At 52.7% G+C, this 24,522-nt stretch overlaps 4 protein-coding genes across 4 annotated transcripts; 1 reads left to right on the plus strand and 3 right to left on the minus strand.

The window, feature by feature from the left end:
- Positions 1-642: 642 nt before the first annotated feature.
- On the plus strand, positions 643-1,086 carry VOLCADRAFT_89321 (uncharacterized protein; the record flags this gene model as incomplete). Its single annotated transcript, XM_002948901.1, has 1 exon — positions 643-1,086. One exon carries the CDS (start codon positions 643-645, stop codon positions 1,084-1,086), a length of 444 nt encoding a protein of 147 aa, XP_002948947.1.
- A 1,976-nt stretch (positions 1,087-3,062) lies between these two features.
- Positions 3,063-6,135, minus strand: VOLCADRAFT_104128 (uncharacterized protein; the record flags this gene model as incomplete). The annotated part of the gene is made up of 5 exons (XM_002948995.1): positions 6,069-6,135; positions 4,709-5,207; positions 4,121-4,162; positions 3,810-3,929; positions 3,063-3,383 (listed from the first exon to the last, which is right to left on the minus strand). Exons 1-5 carry the CDS (start codon positions 6,098-6,100, stop codon positions 3,063-3,065), a joined length of 1,014 nt encoding a protein of 337 aa, XP_002949041.1. The 5' UTR covers positions 6,101-6,135.
- Positions 6,136-6,632: 497 nt separating this feature from the next.
- On the minus strand, positions 6,633-11,303 carry VOLCADRAFT_104129 (uncharacterized protein; the record flags this gene model as incomplete). The annotated part of the gene is made up of 6 exons (XM_002948996.1): positions 10,771-11,303; positions 9,999-10,209; positions 9,011-9,164; positions 8,501-8,627; positions 7,892-8,070; positions 6,633-7,296 (listed from the first exon to the last, which is right to left on the minus strand). Exons 1-6 carry the CDS (start codon positions 10,828-10,830, stop codon positions 6,633-6,635), a joined length of 1,395 nt encoding a protein of 464 aa, XP_002949042.1. The 5' UTR covers positions 10,831-11,303.
- A 1,019-nt stretch (positions 11,304-12,322) lies between these two features.
- Positions 12,323-17,831, minus strand: VOLCADRAFT_58784 (uncharacterized protein; the record flags this gene model as incomplete). Its single annotated transcript, XM_002948997.1, has 6 exons — positions 12,323-12,629; positions 13,849-13,910; positions 15,051-15,168; positions 15,834-15,910; positions 16,252-16,403; positions 17,621-17,831. 6 exons carry the CDS (start codon positions 17,829-17,831, stop codon positions 12,323-12,325), a joined length of 927 nt encoding a protein of 308 aa, XP_002949043.1.
- Between the last annotated feature and the right edge of the window lie 6,691 nt (positions 17,832-24,522).

Here is a 24,522-nt window from a genome sequence, read left to right on the forward strand (position 1 = left end):
ATCCCCCCCCCGCTATGTACGTACGCTGCTCAGTGCTGCTGAGATGTGCGTTAACCGAAGTACGCGAAACAGGGCAACATAGAAATACTGTGGTATGAAGGAGTTTTTTTAGTCGTTTATCTTGGTTGGACTACTGCTTACTAATTCGGTTGGACTACGGTTCTCACTGATTCTTTGTTGCTCACTACGTGCATGGGTGCCTTATTAGCTTGTCGTTATGTAGCCGTTATCATATGGTGCGCACCGCATATGCATTCCTGCACTATTCATATTGGTTGGCTGGGTGTGTCGGTTATGGGATGGGATGGGATGGGGGTTTGGAGCTTGGATCGGCGGAAGCATTTTGCGGACGCAGGGATGCGACCGTATTCCATATTAATACGCCAGCTAATACGCCCGTATTAATACGCCGAATACGCCAGCCAGTTGGGCTGTTTATGCGTTGGCGTATTGTTGGCGTATTGTCGGCGTATTGTTTGTCGTTGGGTTGTCGTACAGTCTGAAAACTCGCCGATTTTGAGAAATATCGAGCTATTGACATTCCCGAGTCATTGGTGTAATTAGTTCATACTTAGGATTAGGTTTTAGGGTTTGCTTATCACTGGGTTTGCAACATACCTTGTTGTAATAACAACCCGCGAAATGGAAAACGTGCGCGAAGCAAAACGCGCTAAACCGGGACCTAAGCCTAGTGCTGTGTTGGATTATTTCGAAGAAGTCGGTGACTATAGCTCTAGCTCCAAGCGCTATGCTCGCAAGTGCAAGTTCTGCTTGACAACCTTCCCCGCTCACAGAGCCAAAGTGGAATCCCTCATTGCGCACATAGCATCCCAATGCAAGTGCATCCCTCCGGCCGTCTGTGCCGACTTCTGCTCACGGCACGCGGCAGAGGTAGCGGCCAAAACTGCGGAGGCTGCGCGCGACTCCATCCCGGCGGAACAGCTCTCAACAAGCAGCACAGCAGCTGCCAGCAGTCAGGGGGGAACTGCCTCGGCCACGCGAGGAACCTCACGATCGGCGGAAGCATTTTGCGGACCGTCCGCAGCGGACGCACGGCGCACAGCGATCGAAGGGCCATTCGGATAAATGTAATAGTTTTGGGAGCTCTGATCGTCCTTGCTGGTGCTGATTTGGTTTTGGTTCAGTATTTTACTGTGTTCATCGCAGTTCATCGCAGTTGTAACATTTGTACAGTTCAATTCCGTCGTACTAGCTTTGAGTTGCGTCACGATAATGCCAATGCCAACGCAGAGCCATTGTCGTGAATAAGGTTGTTGCCAGCGGTTTTCCTTGAGGAGATGCGGATTAATATTAGTGCACTTCCATAGGGTTCGGATGGGGGCTACACGCGTTCGGTGTGTGTGTCCCTCGGCTAGCGATGATTGCAGCTTACTGCGGAAACAATAAATTCTGGAAAGTAGAATTATAACAACAGCTTCTGAAAGCTGCGGTGGGATGTTCCAATCTTACGGCCGTATACCTTTTTAGGTGTATGTATTATTCAAGTGGTGGTTGGGCGTGTGGCGACAATAACATTACCGGCTTTGGTAGTTTCGCCCCACCTTTACATTATGAGGCATTGACAAGCGCCATGGATGAGGGATGTTGTTGCTTCCCCTGGAGCAGCATGGTCGCTATCTCGGCTAGCTATCTGTGCTTTACGATGTAGCTGCTCATGTTTGCTACGTTCCAACGCTCTGCTTGGATCTTCGTAACTACTGTTCGGTCGATCCCTTGGGTACTTTTACATTTTGCTGCTCTTCCTTGCCAGGATTAGCTAGCATATGCATGACAACAGTTCTGAGAGTGATGATGCGTGGTGATGGTGGTGTTCCGCTGTCTAGTTGCTTGCGCCGTTGGGTACAGGCATGCGCACACGCATGCAGATGACTCGTATTGCTGCAGGGATGCCTTAGTCCGCTTATGTAATAGCTGGTCGCTGAAAAGGCCCCTCGAGATGCTGGTGAAACGCTTCGCGCGTATTTGTAGTTGTTCAGGATGCCGTGTCGTGTACCAGCTACTACAGTTTACTTTAACCGCCTTAAAGACGCATTAATGTATATGAAGTTGAAATGGGCGGAGGATCCGCAGGATCGAACCGCGCATTAATCTAGCACCATTCCGGCCATGTACATGACTGCAAGCTTTTGTTACCAATTGCATCACGTGTCCACCAAGCGTCAACCGGCGATGTGGTTGTACCGCATCTTCGTGAAGAAACCCCAAGATCCCGCGAGATAGAAACGAACAAAATGGGTGCGGAGCAAACAAAATGTGTGGAGCAACCACCTTAAAAAAACACTTGCGATGATACCATCCATTATCAATGCAATGGAATTTGCATCTAAATTTGGATCTGGATCTGGCCATAACCCCCCTTGATGATAAACCTCCTTGCGTGTTATGTTACATGCAGAGGTGCACGGCAGGGATCTGGGTTTAGGGTTTACTTCACCAGTCTTACATTCACCATTTAACAGCCCTCCAATGAGCCTCAAGAAACTTCCCAGCCTTATAAACGTTAAGTTGCGATATCACGAGTTCATTGATGGCCCTGGCTCCGTTTATTGGCTCGCTTCAGGAGTTTAGGACGGATAGCTTCAAAAGCTGTCGTACCTCGACTACAGATAAGTACCGATCGGCTCATGCCAGCAGGTCCCGTGGCGGTCAGACACGCCCTCCAGGATGCAACAACAGCACATCCTGGTAACAAACACCATGCCACTCGCAAATCCCGCAACGATATGCATCCCCCCTCTCCCCCTTTGTCGGTCATCCACACATACATACAGTACTCTTCGAGCGCCAACTTCTCAATGACGCAGCAACCAAGCAACGCTGCTGCGTCCTGCGTCTATCTGTTTACAACGATCCGACGTCGTATCCCCCACCATGCCATGCCATGCCACCCTAAGTACGCGTGCGTGAAGAGGCGCTACATAGCGGCTGCTGGGTAGCAGCAGTGTGTCCAGATTAGGCAACAACGCGTGCACCGGCCCTGGCCGGTCAGCTCCAGCAGGCCATGGTCCCCATGCATAGTCCCCAGCTGCCCAGCAACCTGATTAAGCACCTACAGACCAGAAGCCGGCATTGAAATCCTGGGCGATCAGCCGGAACAGAACTGCCACCATGCGCGCATCGCGAAGTGCTGCCTGTGAAGGGGATTCCGGCCGCGGCTCGTTCTGCAACCGCAGCAGCTCCGCCTCCAGCGCCTCCGCAACCAGCGCCGGTCTTGCCAAGCCACCATTATCTCTGCTGCTGCCGCTGCTGCCGCCTTCCGCTGCAGCTGCGGCCGCCTCCGCCGCAAGTTCCAACGCCTGTGCGGCGGCTTTCAAAATGCTCGTGGCGGACTTGAGCAAATCCCAGACGTCGCCCTCGCGAATCTGTACGGCATTATTTGAGCAGCGAGCATGTCTCATACCATGGCCGAGCTAGATGTAACAAGCAAAGGCTGAGACCCGGCAGGACAACCGACGCCGTGCTTTCATTACGTGTTTACGATATCTATCTATTTCGGCCATACAGCTTTCAGCCCTAGACTGCTGGCCCTTAGTCCCCCTCATCAGGGCTCCAGGTATGTATGTATGTATGAATGTACGGGGGCCCTCTTTGTTACAACACCTTTAAAGGGTGGTAACACAACTCCAGAAGGTGCAACACACATACATACACATACGCACACACACACCCACACGCATACACACATACGCACACACAAACAAACAAAAACAAGAACAACAAAAACATAGACACGCATTCCGCCATCGATCCCGGTTCCATCCACTGGGCATCTGCGCACATCGCCGCACCTCGTTATCGCGGGTGATGGGTTTTACGGAGTGTATTTTGTAAAAGTCGTACATCCAGGCGTTCAACGGCACCTCCAATCCCTGACGGTTGCGTAGCTCCAAAACCGGCACGGCCTTGGACTGTAAAAAATACAACAGGAGGACCGAGAACGGGACGAGCCATCTTTATTTAGACAGCTCAGAGCTCAACAATGTGTCACGAGATGGGTTGGATAATTCAACCTTTGTTAGTCTGCACCTAAATGTGAACTGTAAGTGTGATTATTTGTTCTTTTGCGTTCCGTTCTTGTATCGACAGCGTGGTACCGTACCTCCTTGGATTGCAGCTGCAGCAAAAGGACCATGCGCAAAGTCTGCGATACGAACACGTTGATTTCCCATCATTGGGATTTTTACCCCCCAAAACCCTGCCACGCACACCCGTCTGTACGCGTTTTGCTCGTCCATAGAAAATTAAATTTCAGGCCTTTTCATCATCATATCATGGCACGGTCTATAAACTATTCTATACACTGAATCTATGAACGATCTATTTCTCGGTCCTATCTATTGTGATAGGTGAACCTATCTATAGACATAATATTTTTTTACCGACGCAAACACATAGAAATACACTCTCATCTGAAAGTTCTAAGAGGTCATTGGTGACTAACGGAGCTCGCTTCGGTAAAGCGTAGCTCACGTACCACCAAGGGCACTTCCCTCTTCGCGGCGTAGGACTGTTATGCACACAAGACTGTTACGCTACTGAAAGGTTGGAGGCATACGCCCCGACGCGTCTCTATCCGAAGCTTACGCAAAAGAGTGAAATCGGTTGTGTGCAACGACGTGCGTGTATGGCCCACGAGTGAGACAACACTGTACGGTCGGCGTCCATCCCCTTGGTGCGGTTGTCGTACCTGTAGTTCCACACCCTGCCGTACGCAGTTGAGCATCTCTGCGACGGAACTAAACTCGTCGCCACGGCCACCAAGCGCCATGAAAGGAGAGCAAGCTATCAATCTCCGTTGCATCCTGGCAAGCAGCCACAGCAAGTTGTTGCTGTTGCTGCTGTTGCTGCCGTTGCTGTTGCGGCTGCTGCTGCCGTTGCTGTTGCGGCTGCTGCTGCCGTTGCTGTTGCTGTCGCCGCTATTGCTGTTGCTGCTGCTCTCTGTGGCGACAGTACTGCTGGTTATGCCGCCACCTTCGGCGACGCTGTTGCTCCCGCCAGCAGCCTTGATCCTGATGCCTGAGAACGGCAACCTGTCCTCGCAGACCGTCATCGCAGCTGCCGAGGGCCCCGCCCGGTAGGGCTCCTGCTGCTGCTGCTGCTGCTGCTGCTCCTTCTGCTGCTGCTGCTGCCGCGTAATGAAGTCGATGACGTAGCCAACCGCGGCGGAGAAGCTCTCCATGTTGTACCTGCATGTACGACCACATAGCAACAACAAAAGGTAACATCGACGGGTTGATCAGCATACCTAAATCGCACAGTCTCATCTCCACCCTCACCCCCTTCCTCACCTCCGGTCTCACCACCGGCTCACCACCGCTCTCACCTCCTCCACTCTTACCACCATCCTCACCCGGAAGCAGCTGCGGTGTCCTGGAGGCCAGCTTCTGAAGTGCTGTGTGCGTCATGCACCGTGTGACAAAGACTATTTCGCACCAAATCGGTGCAAAACTGTTATATCACATCTTTTCCGGAAAAGAACCGATCGGTCCAAAGATGCGGTGGATTCGAATTCCGTGATACCCAGGATATATATTACAAAAACATAAAAAAAAACTACAAACGATCCAGTTACAGAGGTCAAACCATGCACGCCGCATAACCTCGCCTGCAACTGACGTATTGGTTGGGTTGTATGGGAGCGGTATATGCCGAGCAGCAGAATCAAAGAGAGGAAGTTTCACCCAGGTTCCCAACAGCGGCTGCTGGTGCCAGTGTTACTGTTGGTGCTTGTGCTGGTGCTTGTGTTGGTGCTGTTGTTGGTGCTTGTGCTTGTGCTGTTGTTGGTGCTTGTGCTGGTGCTGTTGTTGGTGCTTGTGTTGGTGCTTGTGTTGGTGTTGGTGTTGGTGTTGGTGTTGGTGTTGGTGTTGGTGTTGGTGTTGGTGTTGGTGTTGGTGCTGGTGCTGGTGCTGGTGCTGGTGCTGGTGCTGGTGCTGCCTGCACTTGATTATTCACGAGGTGAAACGGGATCGGCCGCTGGCCTCGCCCTTCCCCCAAACAGTGAGCGCCCCAACGCCGCCATTCCCTTGTCCACCGTCCACCGCACTTACCTCCTCACACACGCCTCAGCGTACGGAACCATGGGTTTCAGCCGGACGATGGATGATGTGGTGCCGGAGAAGACCCCGTTGCGTTCCAAGTGCGCCAGAGTTGGAGATAACGGGATGCTGCGTTGTACACACGTACGGCACATACATTCCGGTCATGTACGACAATCAAGCCCGTTGTTAATTGAGGTTATTATAAGAGGGGATGTTTGACGGTTATCATAGCCCAACTACTTACTTCTACTAGATCTGCTGGTCGGCTTTTGACTTCTTGTTGGCTGCTACTTGGGAACTTTAACGTAATTGAGCGGGGGCCTCACCCGACGGTGGGTAACGGTACGGGCCATAGCGCATGGAGATATGGTACAAATTTGCTTCTAGTGTTGTCGGCCGTTCATACCCTCACAAAACTACATGCTATGCGAACAGAAAATCCCGGGCAATCACGGGCCCATCTCCATCCACCTGGTACATGTATTACCTCCTTTCTTAGTAACACGTTCTGGGTTAAGCACGTTAGCGCCTTTCGAACTTGCCTTCTTGGTCTTATCCTGGCCTGCCGATTCCTTACCTAACCCACCCGCCACCCGCCGCCCACCACCCCACCACCCACCGGATGAACAAGTGAGCGAGGAGCGTCATCGTCGCGTCCTTGAGCTCCCGACCCCGTAGCTGTTTGCACAGCCGCGCAAACACGCCGCCATGAATCAGCCGACAGAGCACCAGGTTTGCTGGCTCAGTCCAAAACAGATGCGTCGCCAGGCCCGCAAGGCCCCGAAGCCGCCCGGTGGCGGGATCCAGCATCCGGTTTCGGAGCAGGTAAACAAGCGATAGCCCCAGCGTGTGGCGCATGAGCTGACGACTCGTGCTGGTGAACGGCGGCGCCGGCGCCGGTAGTACGGCCCCGGCCGCAGCGTCGGGCCCGGCGGCGGCAAGGTGCTGACGTTGGCACCACGCGGCGGCGTCAGTGGCGTCAGCGGCAATGTACGACGGTGCATCAACCACAGCCATGAAGGGCTCCGACACCATTTTCAGTGCCATATCGACGGCGGGGCCGCCGTTGCGACTGCTGGCGGTGGCTGTTGCGGCAGTGGCAGCCTGGCCGCAGGCGCCGCCGGCAGCGTTGAGGCGCAGCTGCTCTTCCAGCAGCAGCAAGCGCAGCGTGGTGGTCGGCGTGACCAGCATCTGGCCGTGCACGCGCGGCATAGCCGAGGTCCTTAGCCTGTGCACTCTGCAAGGTGTGCGGACATGTTGGGGTTTCGGAGTAGGTGAGGGAAGGTAAGCTAGGGTTTAGCAGCAAGGATATAAGCAAGGATGCAAGAGATAGGAAGGAAGCGCAAGGGATTGGAAAGGAGAGGACGGTGGTGAAAGGCTGACTTCCGACGAGCGGGGAGAGGACAACTCGTTTCTGGCGCTCGTGAGGAAGACGACCAAGAGGTAAGGAATTCCGTTCCGTTTCGGTATGATGACGCTGACGGGTAAGTTGAGAAACGCATCGGTACGGGCTGCGGAGGCAGGCACAGAGGCAGTGCACATATCCAGCGGCTGTGGCAGCAGCCGTGGAGAATTAACGGAGGCGCAGACGGGGGCCCATCGCGGGCAGTCGGGGGCAGGCAGGGGGCCAGCATGGGGCCAGAGGCGCGACGGCTTAATTGTTAACAGTCATCGCCCGGAACAACAAAAAATCCTTGTAAAACAGAACAAGCATATACCATGACGGCAAGCAAGCGAAATCGCCAACCTCCCACTGCCGCAGCAATTCGCCCATACCGCGTCATGCTATGCCGTTTTACCCTTAACTACTAGCGCCGTTCGGTATATCATACCTGTGCAGCGACAGCCCGTAGAACAGCGCATGACCCAAGGTGTCCAGTCCGCGACGGCCGCTGCGACCAATCATCTGTCGATAGTTGAGCGCATCCAGATGAGGACTATCGCCTAACATGACTACCGTACGGCACGGCATGTGAACGCCCATGGCCAGCGTGCCGGTGGCAATCACCACCTGCCGCACATGAAACGCACACATCATGCGGAGGCGCGCACGTCATACGCATCTTCAGTTCTTGATCGATTCTTCGCTTCCCCCGGTTCTTCGCTTTCCTCATGATGGATCAGTATCGGATCAAAATAGAAAAAGAAAAAAGGAAAGGCACACGCAGACAGGCGGCGAAGGAAGGCTGCCGCCGGTTGCGGCTGTATCGCACCTGAAGCCGCTGCCAATACGATGCTTTCTGCCGGGCCGTGGGCTAAGCTCTGAGCTCTGAGCTCTTGAGTGTGGACTGCATCCGAATCAACCCCTCTCCAAAAGCGTATGTGTACATACAGGTGCTGGATGCTCAAACACGTCATGCCGCCTGCCGTCTTCTTGTCCCGTACTTGTGCCGGCCCTACCTGGCTCGCAAGCAGGGCGAGCAAAAGCGACCCAAGCCCACCTGCAGAATCTTGGCCCTGAACAGCGTTTCAACTGTGGTGCGGTATTGCTTGTTTAGGCCACCATGGTGAATTCCCACGCCAAACTCCAGGCCGCGCACCAGATCCGGGTTCACTTGATCGTTGTCCCTGCATGTAAATAAATGTACATCACGTTATGACAAAGAACTACGCAGTACGAATTGTGTACGGTACATGTCCTTACCCCTGATGTTCAAACTTGGGCATTTAAAAGGTTGCACAAGTCTTATAGTTATGTTAAAACAGAACACAAGCATAATGAAATCGATCTGAGGTAAGTAAACTCTTTTCTATAAGCAAACTATTTCAATTCGGGATCACCTACGTAGCTCGTCTCCGTGCGCCTCATCATTCCCAACATGATGCTTTGGCTGGGTCCATGCTCCTCCGGGTAAAACCCGAACACGCACAAACGCATACCGTACGTTAACACGTGAACTTCCCCTCCTTAATGCATGCATACATAGAGATGTACGCAAAGATAGACGTACTTCAGATCACTAATTGCGTCCAGCAGGCGTTCATCATCCATGTATGAAAAAGGGATGAGGCTGAAGGATGGATCGGGTCGACTGGGGTCCAGGCTGAAGGTCAGTCCATCGACCAGCACTGTACGCTGCGGCGGGAAGGCTGGGTTCTCATCGCCTGCATGGATGTCCAGAAGCATACATATCATATGCGGGCTTCAGGGACGTGCGTGTTTGCGCTTCAGCAATTTACATGCACCTACAAGCTAATGGCACTCGAACACGTGCATCTTTCAGAGAGGGACATCTGTAGCTATGCGACGTACATAACGACCGGATTTAACGAATGCAGAACCGTGCGCTCTTAAATGTTTTTTTTTTGTGTGTGTGCTTTACAACTTCTGGAGTTGCGTTACCCTCGGAAGGTGTAATAGGGGTCCCATACCAGCAGGGGGGCTTCCGGGCCAGCCGAACGCTGCCTGAAATAGACACATAGAGATACAACATGCGCTCACGTGCATGGGTTGTGTGTGCGGTCCGTTGCGATGATATGTATTTAATCGAGGCAATTGGGCAATCTGTTTACTAGGGGACCGATTCTTGTGCGCATCTTGGGCGCGTATCCATGCAGTTTATAAGGAAAAGCCTGCTACAGCGAATCCGAAGCAAATCTGCCGAAAATGTGTGTGTTGAGACGGGGACATCGCTTTTGCCTGGACGTACGGCGTATAGTGACCACCATCTTCCTAATGTGGTTTGCCCTGTGGTTGGACGAAACAAGTCAACTCGCGGGAATAATTTCCTATGGGTGCCGGTGATAATCTTAGCACCCTTAGGGAGGAGGGAGGAAGCTAGGAGTAGTGCTGCTGTGAACCACCGGCAGGCTTTTTAATTGAGCTAGGCTTCAGGGTGCCCATGCCGCACCTCGCACTCTGGTACCAAAGCCCGTCATTACTGCTGCTTAGTACTGCCTCTTTCCTTATGCGAAGGAAGGGAAGCTGCCTCGCCTCACCTTCTTCGCGCGCCTTCTCTCGACCAGATCGTTCTTGGGAGGGCGCAGCGGCAGTAGCTTGATTAGCTGCAGCCGCAGCCGCCCGCTGCACCGCCTCCGCGTACCGCTCGCGATAACGCTCTTGTACGGCTGACAAGTACCGTACTATTGTATTGCCGAGCGCGGTTATGCCATGCCGCGAGAAGTTGAAGAAGATGGCGGGCAGCTTTTGCTGTCGGTGCAGCGTCAGGACCAGCGATGGGAGGTTATAGTGCTGCAGTGTGGCAGTAGCAGTAGCAGTGGCAGTAGCAGTAGCAGTGGCAGTAGCAGTGGCAGTGGCAGAGGCAGTGGCAGTGCAGTTAGTAAGGGCAGGGAACTCACGATGGAGTTAGTAGGGAGGCAGGGCCAGGCGAGTATTCTTTATAGGCGGCGGAAATGGCATCACAAGGGTTGTTCATTGGCACTGTTGTCAATAATGCTTGCTATTGCGCGTTCACCCTTCGACACCGGTGTTTTGACGTCGCCCTTCGACACTGCCCTTCGACACTGCCTTTCGACGCTGCCCCTCTGCACCCTCCGTCGACACCGGCCCTTCAACATGCACCGACCATCGATTTCCCCTTCGAACCCCTAAAGTTAAACCCTCTAGCCCTCAGACAGCCAGCTCGTGCGCAGGACATCACGTAAGCAGAGAACATCGCATACGCCAAATCCTAAGACGTACTGCACCATTTGTACACGTTATCATATCATTGCGGGTTTTACCAAAAGGAAAAAAGGAAACTTGACGCACCAGGAATTTCAAACCGGTAACCTTTTCCCCATCATGTGCCGCTTCCCAAGCCCGCTGCATCTCGTCGTGCTGATGATATACATCCGTCGCCAGCTCATCTTGGATGGCTCGAAGGCATCCCTTCCAGGGGCCATACAGCCGTACGATACCAACCCCCGACGGCAGCGTCGGGCATTGCTTCGGGTCCTGCTGTGAGACAGGATTGCCGGCGGCAAGGGCACCGGCGCCGACACCGCTGCTACTGGTTTTGCCGGTCTTGGTTTTATCCTGCCCATTGGGTTCCAGACATGCTGATTCCAGCGGCCTAGCTGATGCTGCAGCAGTGGCAGTAGCAGCGGCAGCGGCAGCAGTAGCAGGTGCGGGAGAGGCTTCCGCAGGATCTTCTGCGGAACATGCCCATAGAAGCAGCTCGCGCTGCAAGAGCTTTTCCCAAGCCTTGACCTTGTCGCGAACCACCAGGCTGCTTTCCACCCAGCCGGCGATGTCCTTCCCCGGCGGATGCGGCAGGGCGCCCTTGTCACCAGCGGCGGCAGCACAGCCGCCGCTGCTGGCTGCAATCCCTGCTGTACTTCCTTCGGCCTCCTTCTTTTCGTCGTCGGACGAATCCATGTTCCATGCGGGCATGGCGGTTGGATCCAGCGGTGCAAATAGACGTTCCGGATCCAAAGCGGCAAGCCGCTGCCGTACCACTGCCGCTACGGCTGCCAGCGCGTTGGGGCCTTCGACGCGGCCGCTATGGTTGTCACCGACCACGTTGCCAGGGCGCCTCGCTGCGGCATTCTTTCCCTTTGGATTTTTTGCCTCCGCTACTGCTACCTCGGCCATGGCTGTGACAGCAGCGGCCTGCCAAACCATTCCGTCGTACAGCTGTAGCATCTCCCCCGGCGTCATACTGAACTCCGGCGGCAATTTTCCCGTATGCCCTGTTCGGTCCAAATCTGCGCTGACGAGGGGGTGGAGCGGCAGGATGGTGCCCAATCCACGGCAGTTGCCACCGGCGGTACCCTCCGGCCCTTCAACTCGCTGTACGGCAGGCAGAAGCTCCCTCGTCGTATTGGGCCCAAGGTAGTACTGCAGCAGCGCCTTCTCGTCGGCATCATCTTTGCTGTCGTATTTGCCTTTGCTGGTCAATTTGTCACGACGGTGCGCCGCCTTCTTTGTCCGGCAAATTGGTTTCGAGAATAGCTCCAGTGGCGGCAGGAACAAGGAGCTCGTAAGGTCGTTGTACCTGCGAACAAAGAGACCATATGCATGGTGAGGTCAACCAAAGGTGAACCAAAGGTGAACCAAAGGACAGCACCAGGTCACGAATGACTCTTTTGTCTCAGGTCCTGCTAAGTCACCCAAATACTTTCATCATTAGAGCTTTCGTCAACGCCTCCGGAAAACTCTGGGGACCAACAGGCACGGAACCGATGGATTGCTCCATCAACCTCTAAACCATCCTTTTGTCATCTCTTCAATATGCATACATACACACAGACACACACACTGGTACTTGGGCTTAACAGGGCTTAATACCTGTACAGGGCCCAACTACAGGGGGCCCACTTTATACATAATACACTGTTGCTACCAAACCGTCGGAACCCCTCCAATCATTCATGTTGCACGTTGCATCCCGAGCACACCTCTCCTTGTGTACGACCAAGTGCACGTCGTACGATGCTGCAAGCCGCCGTTGCTGCTGCTGCTGCTGTAAAGCCGCCAGCCCCCGGCTGCTCGAAGCTGCCTTTGCGACGCTAGGTCCTGGCTGTGCCGCTTCGTCATGTCGGCGCTGAACCTGCTTTACTCGCCGCAGCCACTCTGTAAACAGCTCGGGGTTGCCGATGGTGGCGGAGAGCGCCAAGAAGGGACACCTGCGCATCGTGATGACAGAACGTACGGACGGTACGGAGCGGTACAGCCCGTACAGAGTGCTAAACACCGTCACGAGAAAATAAAAGAGTAGATTGCGACTCAGGCACGCCCCAGGCCGCAGAACTAAGAATCATTGTGCTCGACAAGTTGCTCCCCATGCATGTGCAGGCAATGATAGTTTTTACCTCCGCAATTACGAGTTGGTGCCAGTGGTGTGGTGAATTTCTGCAACAGCCGACCTCACCCAACCTAGTTTCATTAGCAGCAGCGCGGTCTTAAGGTTGGGTATCATCTTCCTAACTTTGCACCCTCTCCTCCTCTTTTGTATTGTGCCATAATAGGAAAGGTCTCTAATCCCTAGCAGATAGACGCAGACTCATGCAGATAGCGCTGGCAGATAGACGCCTTATGAGGCGGGCGTCTTCCAAGATATTGCATTTTGAATTGCGTTACTTATCAACGAGTCGCTAACGATCCCATACGAGCGCCTACGAGCCCCAAGGACACCTGACAGACAAGGGCGGCTCTGGGCGGCTGACCGAAGGAACAGTTATTAGAAAACTGTGGAAGCGCATAAAAGGAAACCACTATTCTATGTATATTGAAAAAGTACTATTCCTGTATTAAAAGAAATCTGGATATGTGTATTGAAGATGTGTACTAGCTAAAGTCCATGGTTCGATTCCTTTGAGTACTGGCTAAGATTTAATGGCTAGCTGCTGAGATGTGAAGTTGAGGTCACAGTTGATAGACCAGATTCGCACGCTATATTAGTGGCGATTGCCGAACCCTCCGACTCTTCGGATGTTCGGGTGAATGGATGAGGAGGGATCCTTGAAGGAGGTATCCACCGCCTTGGACTTACAGTTCGTATGGCGTAGTACAGTGTGGTAATGGTGGATGGTGCTATCAGGTGATAAATCGTAGAATTGACAATGTGATAAAGCGGCCCAGAAGCCTCCCACTCTGTAACATTACATTACGTTACCAGTTTAGCTCCGGCCGCGGGAATGCAGTAAGGGTCCATTTTTCGCATCCTTCGGTACCGCGTGGTGATTGACCGAACGCACTTTAAAGTGTAACTTGACCAAACTGTTCGCATCCCCGTGACAGCCGCGATCGCCCGCGAGCCGTCCGCATCCCCGTGACCGCATCCCCGTGACCTACTTCGCATCTAACCCTATCGCATCCCTCCTTTCCCACGGAGCGAGCACCCACCTTGTCGCCAGCAGCGACCGCTCCCAGAACTCGCCCCCACTTGGTTCACCTAAGCACTGGACCTGCAGGTGACAATTCATTCCAAAGGCGGTACGACCGTACATGCAAGGAAAGAAACAGTCCGCTCCCCTAGAAAACAGTCCGCCAAGTCGCTGCAATGCATTTCTTTGAGTTTGGCTTCAGCGAGAACGACTAGCCTCGAGATATCCAGAAAACGTTATGTGAAATAATGATAACGATGAGGATGTCGAGGATTGATAGTTCCTACGCTTCCGTCGTAGAGATGGCTTGGGTAGGAACGTAACGCCCGTTTTTGTTTCTCTACACTACACCTCTGGTAACCCATCTGTCAAATCCGGCAACATTGCAAAACACACTCCACACCCACCATCGCCTAACAATGGGGACCGCACTGGCCGAGAAAGCCTAGCACTCGGAGGGGCGGTCGGGACAGACGAGCCCCGACGGAGGAACTGAAAGATCATCTTCATATTTTTAGCATTGGTGACAGGTAATTTAATACGTTTTATAATATGTTTGAAAGGCTATAAAAACTTCCTAAATTAAAAATAATTTTCTACTTCTGGATATCGTTTTTAAACTACGGGATTTTTCAGAAAGTGATTATATTTATTAAACTCGATTACTTCTTGTTGAACAAGAATTCCATGATTTTCAGAAGGTTTGGCAACGGCAATAGCGGAAGCAGACGGAAGCAGCTTAAGTCGCCACTGAAAAGCCGCCACAGAAAGTCGTACTGTACGACTACCATAATAAACTGACGACGATTCTTTCGTCACAAGAATTTGCCTGCTGCTCATGTTTGGTTGTGCTGGAGAGAGAAGTCAGCAATTCTCGGGCCAGCATGTGGCCTCCTACGGCATACACTCAGATTAAGGTTTAACTTCACTCTGTCACCACAGACGCTGTTCGATACGGCGAACTTAAACCTACCAGCAACCCTAGAAGCAACGCGCATCACTATCGCAACATCGTGCGGCGTAGCGCTTCGGCTCAAAAATTACATTGAAACGCAAAAGCAAGTGAGTACACACACGCACACACATACACACACACGCATACATCGAACAACGGCGCGTGCATGCGTATGCGCATATGGTGCAAGATACTGGCTTTATGGCTTCAGAATACGTCCACGCGCTTGCGCATAAGCTTACATGTCTGCACGCTTACGGCCTCACCTCATCGAAGACAAGGAACTTGAGTGAAGCGGCCCAGTCGCGGTTGGCGGGCGACATGAGCAGTATTTCCAGGCACTGAGGCACCGTCACCAGCACTACACAGTTGAAGGAGTTTTGCCTGGAGGCCAACGAGTCAGGGAGTTAAAGGGTTAGCAATTGGTGGTTGGACGGATTCGTGCCAGATAGCTGGGCAGGTTATTAATGTTAGGTAAAAAAAGCGCTAGCAGATTTTCGATGGGCGTACGGATACGTGGCTGTTTGCTCGCGCGCGAGTGATTAGGAGCAGGTGGGTGTGCAATTATGAAGGCATATTGGTTTATGCAGCAGCTGAGATAGCGATCCTGAATGCGAAAGCATTTAACCAAAACGACGGTTCAGTGGGCGATTGGGGAGAGTTAGTTTGTGTCACGGTTTACGACCGATTACGATGGTTTAGCCAAACGATTTACGACAGAGATTACCCGATGGGACATTCATCCGACAGTGCTTGCACATTATTACAGTTATTAGTAGTATGAGGCAAGTTTTACGGTATTTTGTTGATATACGGAGTAGTGAATGCTTTATAAAAATAAATGATATCAGTCATAGTATTTACCTATAGATGGCCATGAAATCTCTGCGTCCACAAAAGAATAAAAGAAGAGCAAAACGAGAATAACTGCAACTGCAAACAGCCCGTAAGTGGTCCGCGAGCCTTTGGTCCGAAGGCATAAAAGAGTTGCCTAGCTAAACAACATGCCGCACATGATCGAGCTTAGGTGGAGGTCGGGCGGGACAGACCTGAAGTCTCGCGTGAAGGTTCCTTGGACCGCCATACCATCAGGCAAGTTGCGCACATCGTGGAAGTCCTTGGCAATCTGCAGGGTTGTACGACAGTCAGATCCATGTCGTATATGGAAGCCGAGGCGTGACGTGGAGCAGTTGGTATCGCATTTTCACCTCGAACAGCATCAGCCCAAACACGGCACCATGCCACCGGACCTACCTTCTGCGCTGGATGCTTCCATGGGGAGCAGTCGCAATCATGGTATGGGATCACGCACCCCCAACCATGTAAAACACACACACACACGCACACACACACACAATGCTGGTGGCTAGGGTATGGTAGAGCTAATAAGATGTCAAAAGTCGAAACAAAACCTGTGGGATATCTGTCCGTATTCATCGTACTACTATTCGTCAAGTTTAGTCGTACCTGCGCCTGGATTTGCAGCACCAGGACTTTCGTAGGAACAACGATGACCACCCGGCCACGACCGCCATGCTCGTCCAGCACTTTGCGAACGGCATATGAGCTGATGAAGGTCTTGCCGCTGGAGGTGGGGGCACACACCACCGCAGAACTGCCTGCAACCATCCATCCCACCGGCAAACCAACCAATTCGCTAACCAACTGACCAGTGTTTTTTTTCGTTTTGGGCCCAATACCCTAGAGTAATAAACTGGGTGTTTCTTGCGGTTACAATTCCTTTTTGTATAGTCGATGGGGGGGGCTGCGCCCCCCCCAGACCCCCCCTCAAAGGCTGTACGGTGTGCTGTAAACAACACCTGACGTCTGGAAACAAACATGCCGTACCACCATCGTTCTGTGCACCTAACTGCATTTGCGCCAGTGTCTCTGTGAGCAGTGTCTGCGGAGTTTCTGAGCCGTTTGCTTTGGTCAAGAATGAACAAATGCCCCGTTGACCTAAGTTGAATGCAACAGCGGGCCGTCTCATGGTGATATCATCAAATATTTCATATATACCGTATCGCTATGGCCGATTGGTGATTTCTGGATTGGTGAAAGTAAAAAACGCTTCTAGAATTAATCTTTCCAACACCGGAATTGGTGATACGGTTTGGTGTTACCCCGTCCACTTTTTCCCATTGCCACCGAATTGGTGAAAGCCGCCAACCGGACTGCCCCCCGTTCACTGCGAGTTAGGCGGTCCGGCACCCGACCTGGATCCAAAACGTACAGGGATTGGTGATGGCCGCCGCTCAATCCCAGCCCGGATTATCCTTTGCTACTGGATTGGTGATTTTCACCAATCCGGTGTCACCAATCGGCCATAGCGATACGGTATAGTGTATAAGCTCCAACTGTTCAGCTTTATATGTGCAGAAGGCATTTGGGGCGACTTATGGCCGAAGTAATGAACCAGTACGGCCAACTGACCAATTATTCCATTTCTTCCAGGCTCAGACCCCCCTTTATTCCCAAAAAAGTAATATATTACCAAAAAAAAACACTGCAACTGACCAACTGCAAGCGAGTGCCAAGCGAGTGCTCGGTGGTATTGAAAGGCCCTCGCTCGTTCCAGCGCAGATAACGGGACCACACCACGGTATTTCGCAAAAGATAGAAAAGGCACCAGATCGCGCGGACAGGGCCGTGTCGTGACATACATACATAGCGCGACCATGCAGCGCGCAGAGTACGAACTACACAAACAGGATTGCTGTACACCGAGCGAGTGTAGTGTTACAATACCTAATAAAAGAAAGGCCACACACCACCAGTAGGCACGAATCCCAGTTCGAACGCATGTTCCGCCAGCCGGACCTCTCTTCAGCCCTACCGGAGTCCACGATGTCCAGCAGGCGGCGCTGCCAGGCGTCGGGGATGAAACCGACCCGGGGGTCTGGCCTCCCGATGGACGAACGCTCCAGCCGGTCACCCATGTAGCGGAGTTGGAAGCGCACAAGGCTGATGCCTAGTGGCAAGGGCTGCGAGTGTATGTACAGGTAGACAGACAGACGGACAGACGGAAGTGTGAAGGTACAGAGCATGGTTTGGCAGGGCCTTGAAGGGGCCAGCAGCAGTGAATCGACCTAGAGCGTGTGCAAGGTCATACAACACTCACATATACGCTCACATATACACTCACATATACACTCACATATACACTCACATATACACTCACATATACACTCACATATACACTCACATATACACTCACATATACACACATATACACACATATAGACACATATACACACATATAGACACATATAGACACATATATAAGTATGATCATTTCTGAATATGTACCTTGGGTACCATGATCGACTATGTGGATCTCGACGTATGCACAAAGGACGTAGTGGTCATCAGATAGATAGCGGTATTGCCCTAAGGATCTTAATCCCAGGAGAGTGCTTGTAAATCCTCTTAAATTTCTTGTTTAAATAATGAGAACTTAACTGTTTTTTACGGTTTCTTAGGCTTCAAAATCCTTGGGTAATATAAGTTTTTTTAAGTTTTCCTTGGAAGTTTAAACAAGGTTAGCTCTTGGAACAGAAATCTGAAGCTAGACGCGTCCATGCAGACCCGCGTAGTACAGCAGGCAGTGGCGATGCAACCTTACGACAAGTGTACGGTGTACCGCACCTCAGCCGTAAGTTCTCCGGCAAGGCATTACACCGATGACAAGTGTCACAGTTGAACCCTTCTAGGTGACAACAACCCTTCTTCTCCCTGATCCAAACCGAGCTTCACTTATTAGACACTACCTAGTTTGCCCTCTTACCTTCAAGGACAAGCAGGTCTCAATCCTGCTAAATCCTACCAGCAAGGCGTCGTCCACATCCACGGCCCCACCCCCGGGCCCCGAAACCACAGCATCCGTCACCGCCGCCATCTTGCTGCCACCGGTTGTCGCCTTGCCTTTGTTCTTTCCCCCACTCGTGCTCGGCTGGCTACTACCCCCTTTTCCACCGCCGGTCTCTGCAAGCGCCGCACGCCGCGCTTCCATCACTTTCGCCTGCGCCCGCAACGTTGCTGCATCAGCAAAGCCCGCCTCCAGACGCAGGCGTTCCGCGGTGTCTCCGAAACCAAGTGCCGCCAGGACGTTGCAGGCGATGATCAGGCACGGGGCCGCAACCCGCGGTTCATTCAGCAGGGGGCATGGCTGCAGCCACAGCACCTGGCGCCCGCCTGCCCGGCAGGCTGCCTTGAAGGCGGCGAGAGACTGCCGACAGGGATTTGGGTGGAGGGTCGTTTGTCCTGAGCCACAGAAGCAATCGGTCATGCGTTTGTTTAATGGGGGACCGCGGCGAGGGTCATTGAGTAGTGGTCACCCCACCGCCACCACCACGGTGGTCTAATCAAATGATTCTTCCGTTAAGCGAATACCTATTTTGATTATAAGGCAAGCTCACACAGGACATTGACGCGGGGACAAGCATACATACGTACAAACAAACATAGAAGCATGAGGAAAATCCATCCAGCCCAGGAATAACACAGGAACCTTATCAGTCACAGCGCCTTATTATTAGACGCGGCGACCTGAACTTGCTATCTGCAAGCTGGCCATAAAGTGTGTGTGAGACAAGCCGCTACAACCTCTGTGCCTGAATGTCATGTCAATGTCAATGTCAAGCACCTGTCACCACGAGGTTGCCTACATTGTACAACAAAGCACGTCCCAATGCGTGATGAGTAAGAACCGCCCACCGCTTGTAAGTACGGGGGGCGCGCCGGCAAATGCGCTTTGCCCAGGTAGACGTACGGCTTTTAAGTCAAGCATTGTAACAATACTGTGGCACCACGCCGTGCGTCTGCGCGTTTCGCCATCTGCGATGGCGCTGCACGCGGTTCGCTTTCCACACATATAGAAAAAACGAACCTGCAGTAAGGCAGCCAGCGCCTGCTGCATCGCCGGAGATAGCTCGTCACCATGACGCGCAGCCACAGATTCACTTCCCGTGTCACCTTCCGGCGCCGCCACCGTATTCGGGCCCACAAACTTTACTGGCCCTAAACCAGCCGACCCGGGAGTCAGGTGGGCCAGAATAGGCCGTGTGCTTTCCCGGCCGGCGGCGCTGCCACTGCCGCTGCCTTGCACCGGCGCCTGATTGAGCTTGTTTAGGCCATACATGGTGGCCAAATGAACTTGTAGCTGCAGCACCGCCGCGATGCATCGCATTTCCGGTGGAGTAGAAGCTAGCGAGCAGAAGCGCTGCACTGCCTCGAGCAAATCGGGTAGGCTTTTAACTGTACAAACGGCATACGGCAATGAACTGTTAAGTCGTCCGTGCGTCTGCATGTCTACGTGTGTCTATGCAAACTCGTTGTCTGCGTGAGCAAGCCTAGACGAGAAGCCAGATAGTCATGTCGTACGTGGTTCATGCCGTACATGCCCGCAAGCAGATCACCAGCACGTAAGGGATGATGAGATGTTGCTCATCACATCATTCATGCGCGTTCTGTACCATATTCAGTGAGCCGCAGACAGCCCACAAGTCCATGGCGGAATGGTGAGGCACGAACCATTGTCCCCGGGTAATCCCGAGATCGATACCTGCCAGGTTCAATAATCCTTCCAATCGAATTCGAAGTACCCTAAAGGTATGGACTGTGGACTCGCGCACACACGCACATACACACAGACACATATTAAAACCCTACTGACCTTTCCGCCGAGATATGTGAGGGCCGACTACGTTGTTCCAGCGCTCCACCTCTCCCTGAAGGACGCCGCTGAGCCGTTCCGCAGCTCGCCGCCTCGCTCCTTGGTGTCCCGCCTCCGCCTGAAGTCCGTGCGGCAAGTGTGGCAGGCCAGTAGCTTACCGGCGGGCTTCATTACGCTCGTACGTGTCGTACGTGTTTCCTAAGAAACTCCTGACCTCTGGTGCGCGCTTCAGTTACGGGTCTATACATGATTTTCCGACTCGTGCAGGACATAGCCTAACTTGGCAAGTGTGTCCAGCAGTCAGGAATGCGACCAAGTCATGTGATTGAAAAGATGATAAACCTCCGAGGCCGTCCTATCCACCACGCACATTCCCTTTGGTTCTTAACGCCACCAGTAGTCATCAGCTAGTTTTCAGTGCAGCGCCATGCCGTGCCCATTTCGGACAGCGCCGGTTCGGGGCCACTGCGGGCCCTTTCCCCATTCAGCCCGCGTACAGGGCGGGCCTTATCGACTGCCCCTCGATTCCCTACCGCCTGCCGTAATTCACGCAAGGCTGCGGCTGCCCCCGCGGGCCCCACGGCAATCTATTTTCTCAAATTTTCTTAAATCTACCGAATCGTCGACTCCTTCACCCCCTGGGAGCTCTGACCTTCTCCAGTTGCCGTTTGAGGTCCGCAGCCGACATCTTGGCAGCCTGGAGCAAGGCTGCTAGGACCGTCTTGGCCTGTCGGTCCTGTCGGAGCGCCTCAAAATGTGCTATGCTGACGACTTCCTGTAGGTTGGACACCGCCATTGGAAACTGCTGCTGATGCTGCTGCTCCTCCAGTTGTGTGCTGCCGAGAATGCTGCTGGTGTTGCTGCCGCTGCCGGTGTTAAAGAACGTGACGCCACCTTGCAGCGAGTCGATGAGGCGCTTCAGTGAAGCGACTTCTTTCTGCGTGTGGCAGAGGCGGAAGTTTAGCGAGAGGCTACGGGAAACAAATATGTGTGAAATAGGTCAAAAGCCATGTACCGTAAAGCGAGTAGAGATGGAAGAAAAGTAGGTAGTAGTTTCAGGACAGACAAAACCTGTAAGTGGTACAAAAACACCTCCATCCGGACGCTCATCTCGCCTACATTTTTCTCTCTCTGAAAGTAATGTAGCACGCCCTCCTGTACCAGCGCCCGCAGCTCCATATGCACTTTACCAGCAGGCAATTCATTATCGCCCTCCCTGGACTGATGCAAGAGTGATGCCGCCTTGGCACGCCACTTCCTCGCGATGAATCTGCACATTCGTATGCAATATTGGCGACGAATGGAGGGCCGCATGCACGCAGACAAGCGTGGGTGGACAGGAACGACGTTAGTTGTATGCAACTATCCAAAGCAGCGGAACCGCTCAACATGGCCTAATTAGGAACATCACTATGCGGTTTATTGCGGTGGGCTGTGAAGAGTATATTGCAGCGTGCGATGGAGTTGGGGTAAGCTGTAGCTGTGTTTGAGGTCTATGGTGCGGTGCGTTGTGTATTTGTTGGGCACCCCCGCCCTCTACCCGGCATCTCCTCCCTATCCCTGGTCCACGGCGCCACACAGGCGTTTTCCCTAACAATTTTGGCTCTTCACGAGCCTGAATCCCACTGTAACAACCACACACACACAACCACACACACAACCACACACATACATACATTTTGGCGGCATACAGTGGTTGCAATCAGTGGGACAGCTGGCGGCATGTGTATTTAAAAGAAGTACACCTGAAGGAGGATTTCAATTATACCTATTTTGTGAGTGTGCCGGCGGGAATGGAGGCTACGACACGTGCTGTGCAGTACACATGATGCCGTACATAAAAGGCGTGCCCCGCGCATGGCGTAGTCGATGTCATTGTCTGGGAAGGTGAACCGGCGGGACAATACCTGACCTCTCGTTACATTTCGCTAATCGGCCCTCACCCCGCCTTGTACAGCCTGTGTTATCGCCTTGTGTGCATTGCGTGTGCATTGCTAAAGTATACTATAGTAAACTAACTCAGTGGCGAAAAGATTGCTATGTGTGCGTTTGCGCATCGGCGGCTTACCTGCGGAATTTCTCCAGCAGGCCTGCTGGCGGCGTCTCGGCAATCTCCCGGAGAACCCGCCGCTGCGTCGCATCCCTGCTCTCGGCCTGTACGACAAGTACCATACCCGGCCATCTGGAGAAGGTCAGCAGTCATGTGGGCGGCATATGCAACGCCTGTTGCTAATTGCTAACAACTGAGCTGTCAGCTCCTTTCGCATAAGCTTGGCAGGGCAGGCAGCAGGCTTGGATGGCAATAGGTCGGGTACGGCGGTGTACGGCATATATCCCCGGGTGTGCCGGGGCTTCCGCGGTGCCTAACAAAATCCAGGGCATTGCCGTACACAGTACAGGTGATAAGGGCCGCACGACATGAGCTAGAGTGCATGACCCTGAGTGCTATCGGCATTTGGCCGCACAAGCCGGATGGCCTTTATACTGAGTGCTAAACCTATACAAGCACGAACGCCGCATCTGTTCATGCACGCAGGCGATTGCATTCATATATCTATGCTTTTTAACGATATCTATCTATTTCGGCCCTACAGCTTTCAGCCCTAGACTGCTGGCCCTTGGTCCCCCTCATCAGGGCTCCAGGTATGTATGTATGATGTGTGAAACAGGGGGGTGTATCTTCGCCCGTGGCAGCTACCCTGCGAAACCCTGCCTTCCCCGGTATTTCGGGGCACCCTCATCCAGTCACCCTAGTCAACTTCTCAGTGGATCGCTCAGGTTCCGCACCCACCACCAGCATCCAACGGAATCTGCCGGATCGACAGCGGCCCAACTCCATTCCTGGTCGGCTCGCAGGTTAACTTTATCCCAGGTCACCACCGTCCATCAACTAGGGGCGCAATGCCTTCCACCATCGGAAGGACTTTGACCCAAACGGGTATCGATGTATGTATGTATGTATGTATGTATGTATGTATGTATGTATGTATGTATGTATGTATGTATGTATGTATGTATGTATGTATGTATGTATGTATGTATGTATGTATGTATGTATGTATGTATGTATGTATGTATGTATGTATGTATGTATGTATGTATGTATGTATGTATGTATGTATGTATGTATGTATGTATGTATGTATGTATGTATGTATGTATGTATGTATGTATGTATGTATGTATGTATGTATGTATGTATGTATGTATGTATGTATGTATGTATGTATGTATGTATGTATGTATGTATGTATGTATGTATGTATGTATGTATGTATGTATGTATGACGTTGATTACACTGTGGGCTGAAAAGCCGGGGGCCCAGGGCCGAAGCACAGCGCGGGGGGCGGGTGCATACGGCTGGTTAGTCTCATGCACTCCGCCCCCGGGTCAGGCCGCACGGGAAACGACGGCCGGCACGCAACAGCGCTTGTTTGGCGCTCCAACTAGACGGGGTCTATGCCCGTTGGTCTCCTAACATAAACGAAGTCGCAACTGGGGGGCTCTTCCTGCCGACCGAACGAACCGAGCATCTCAGAGAGCTCGCAACCAGGACCTGGGCGACCGGGAGCCCGACGAGTCATCCCGGGCTGGGGAGGTATGTATGTATGTATGTATGTATGTATGTATGTATGTATGTATGTATGTATGTATGTATGTATGTATGTATGTATGTATGTATGTATGTATGTATGTATGTATGACGTTGATTACACTGTGGGCTGAAAAGCCGGGGGCCCAGGGCCGAAGCACAGCGCGGGGGGCGGGTGCATACGGCTGGTTAGTCTCATGCACTCCGCCCCCGGGTCAGGCCGCACGGGAAACGACGGCCGGCACGCAACAGCGCTTGTTTGGCGCTCCAACTAGACGGGATCTATGCCCGTTGGTCTCCTAACATAAACGAAGTCGCAACTGGGGGGCTCTTCCTGCCGACCGAACGAACCGAGCATCTCAGAGAGCTCGCTACCAGGACTTGGGCGACCGGGAGCCCGACGAGTCTTCCCGGGCTGGGGAGGTCACCAAGCTCAAAAATCCTCACGCAAAAAAGAGCGCAAAGAGCTCA

The sequence above is a fragment of the Volvox carteri genome (genome assembly GCF_000143455.1).
Source record: "Volvox carteri f. nagariensis unplaced genomic scaffold VOLCAscaffold_12, whole genome shotgun sequence".
In the NCBI taxonomy this organism is placed as follows: Eukaryota; Viridiplantae; Chlorophyta; class Chlorophyceae; order Chlamydomonadales; family Volvocaceae; genus Volvox; species Volvox carteri.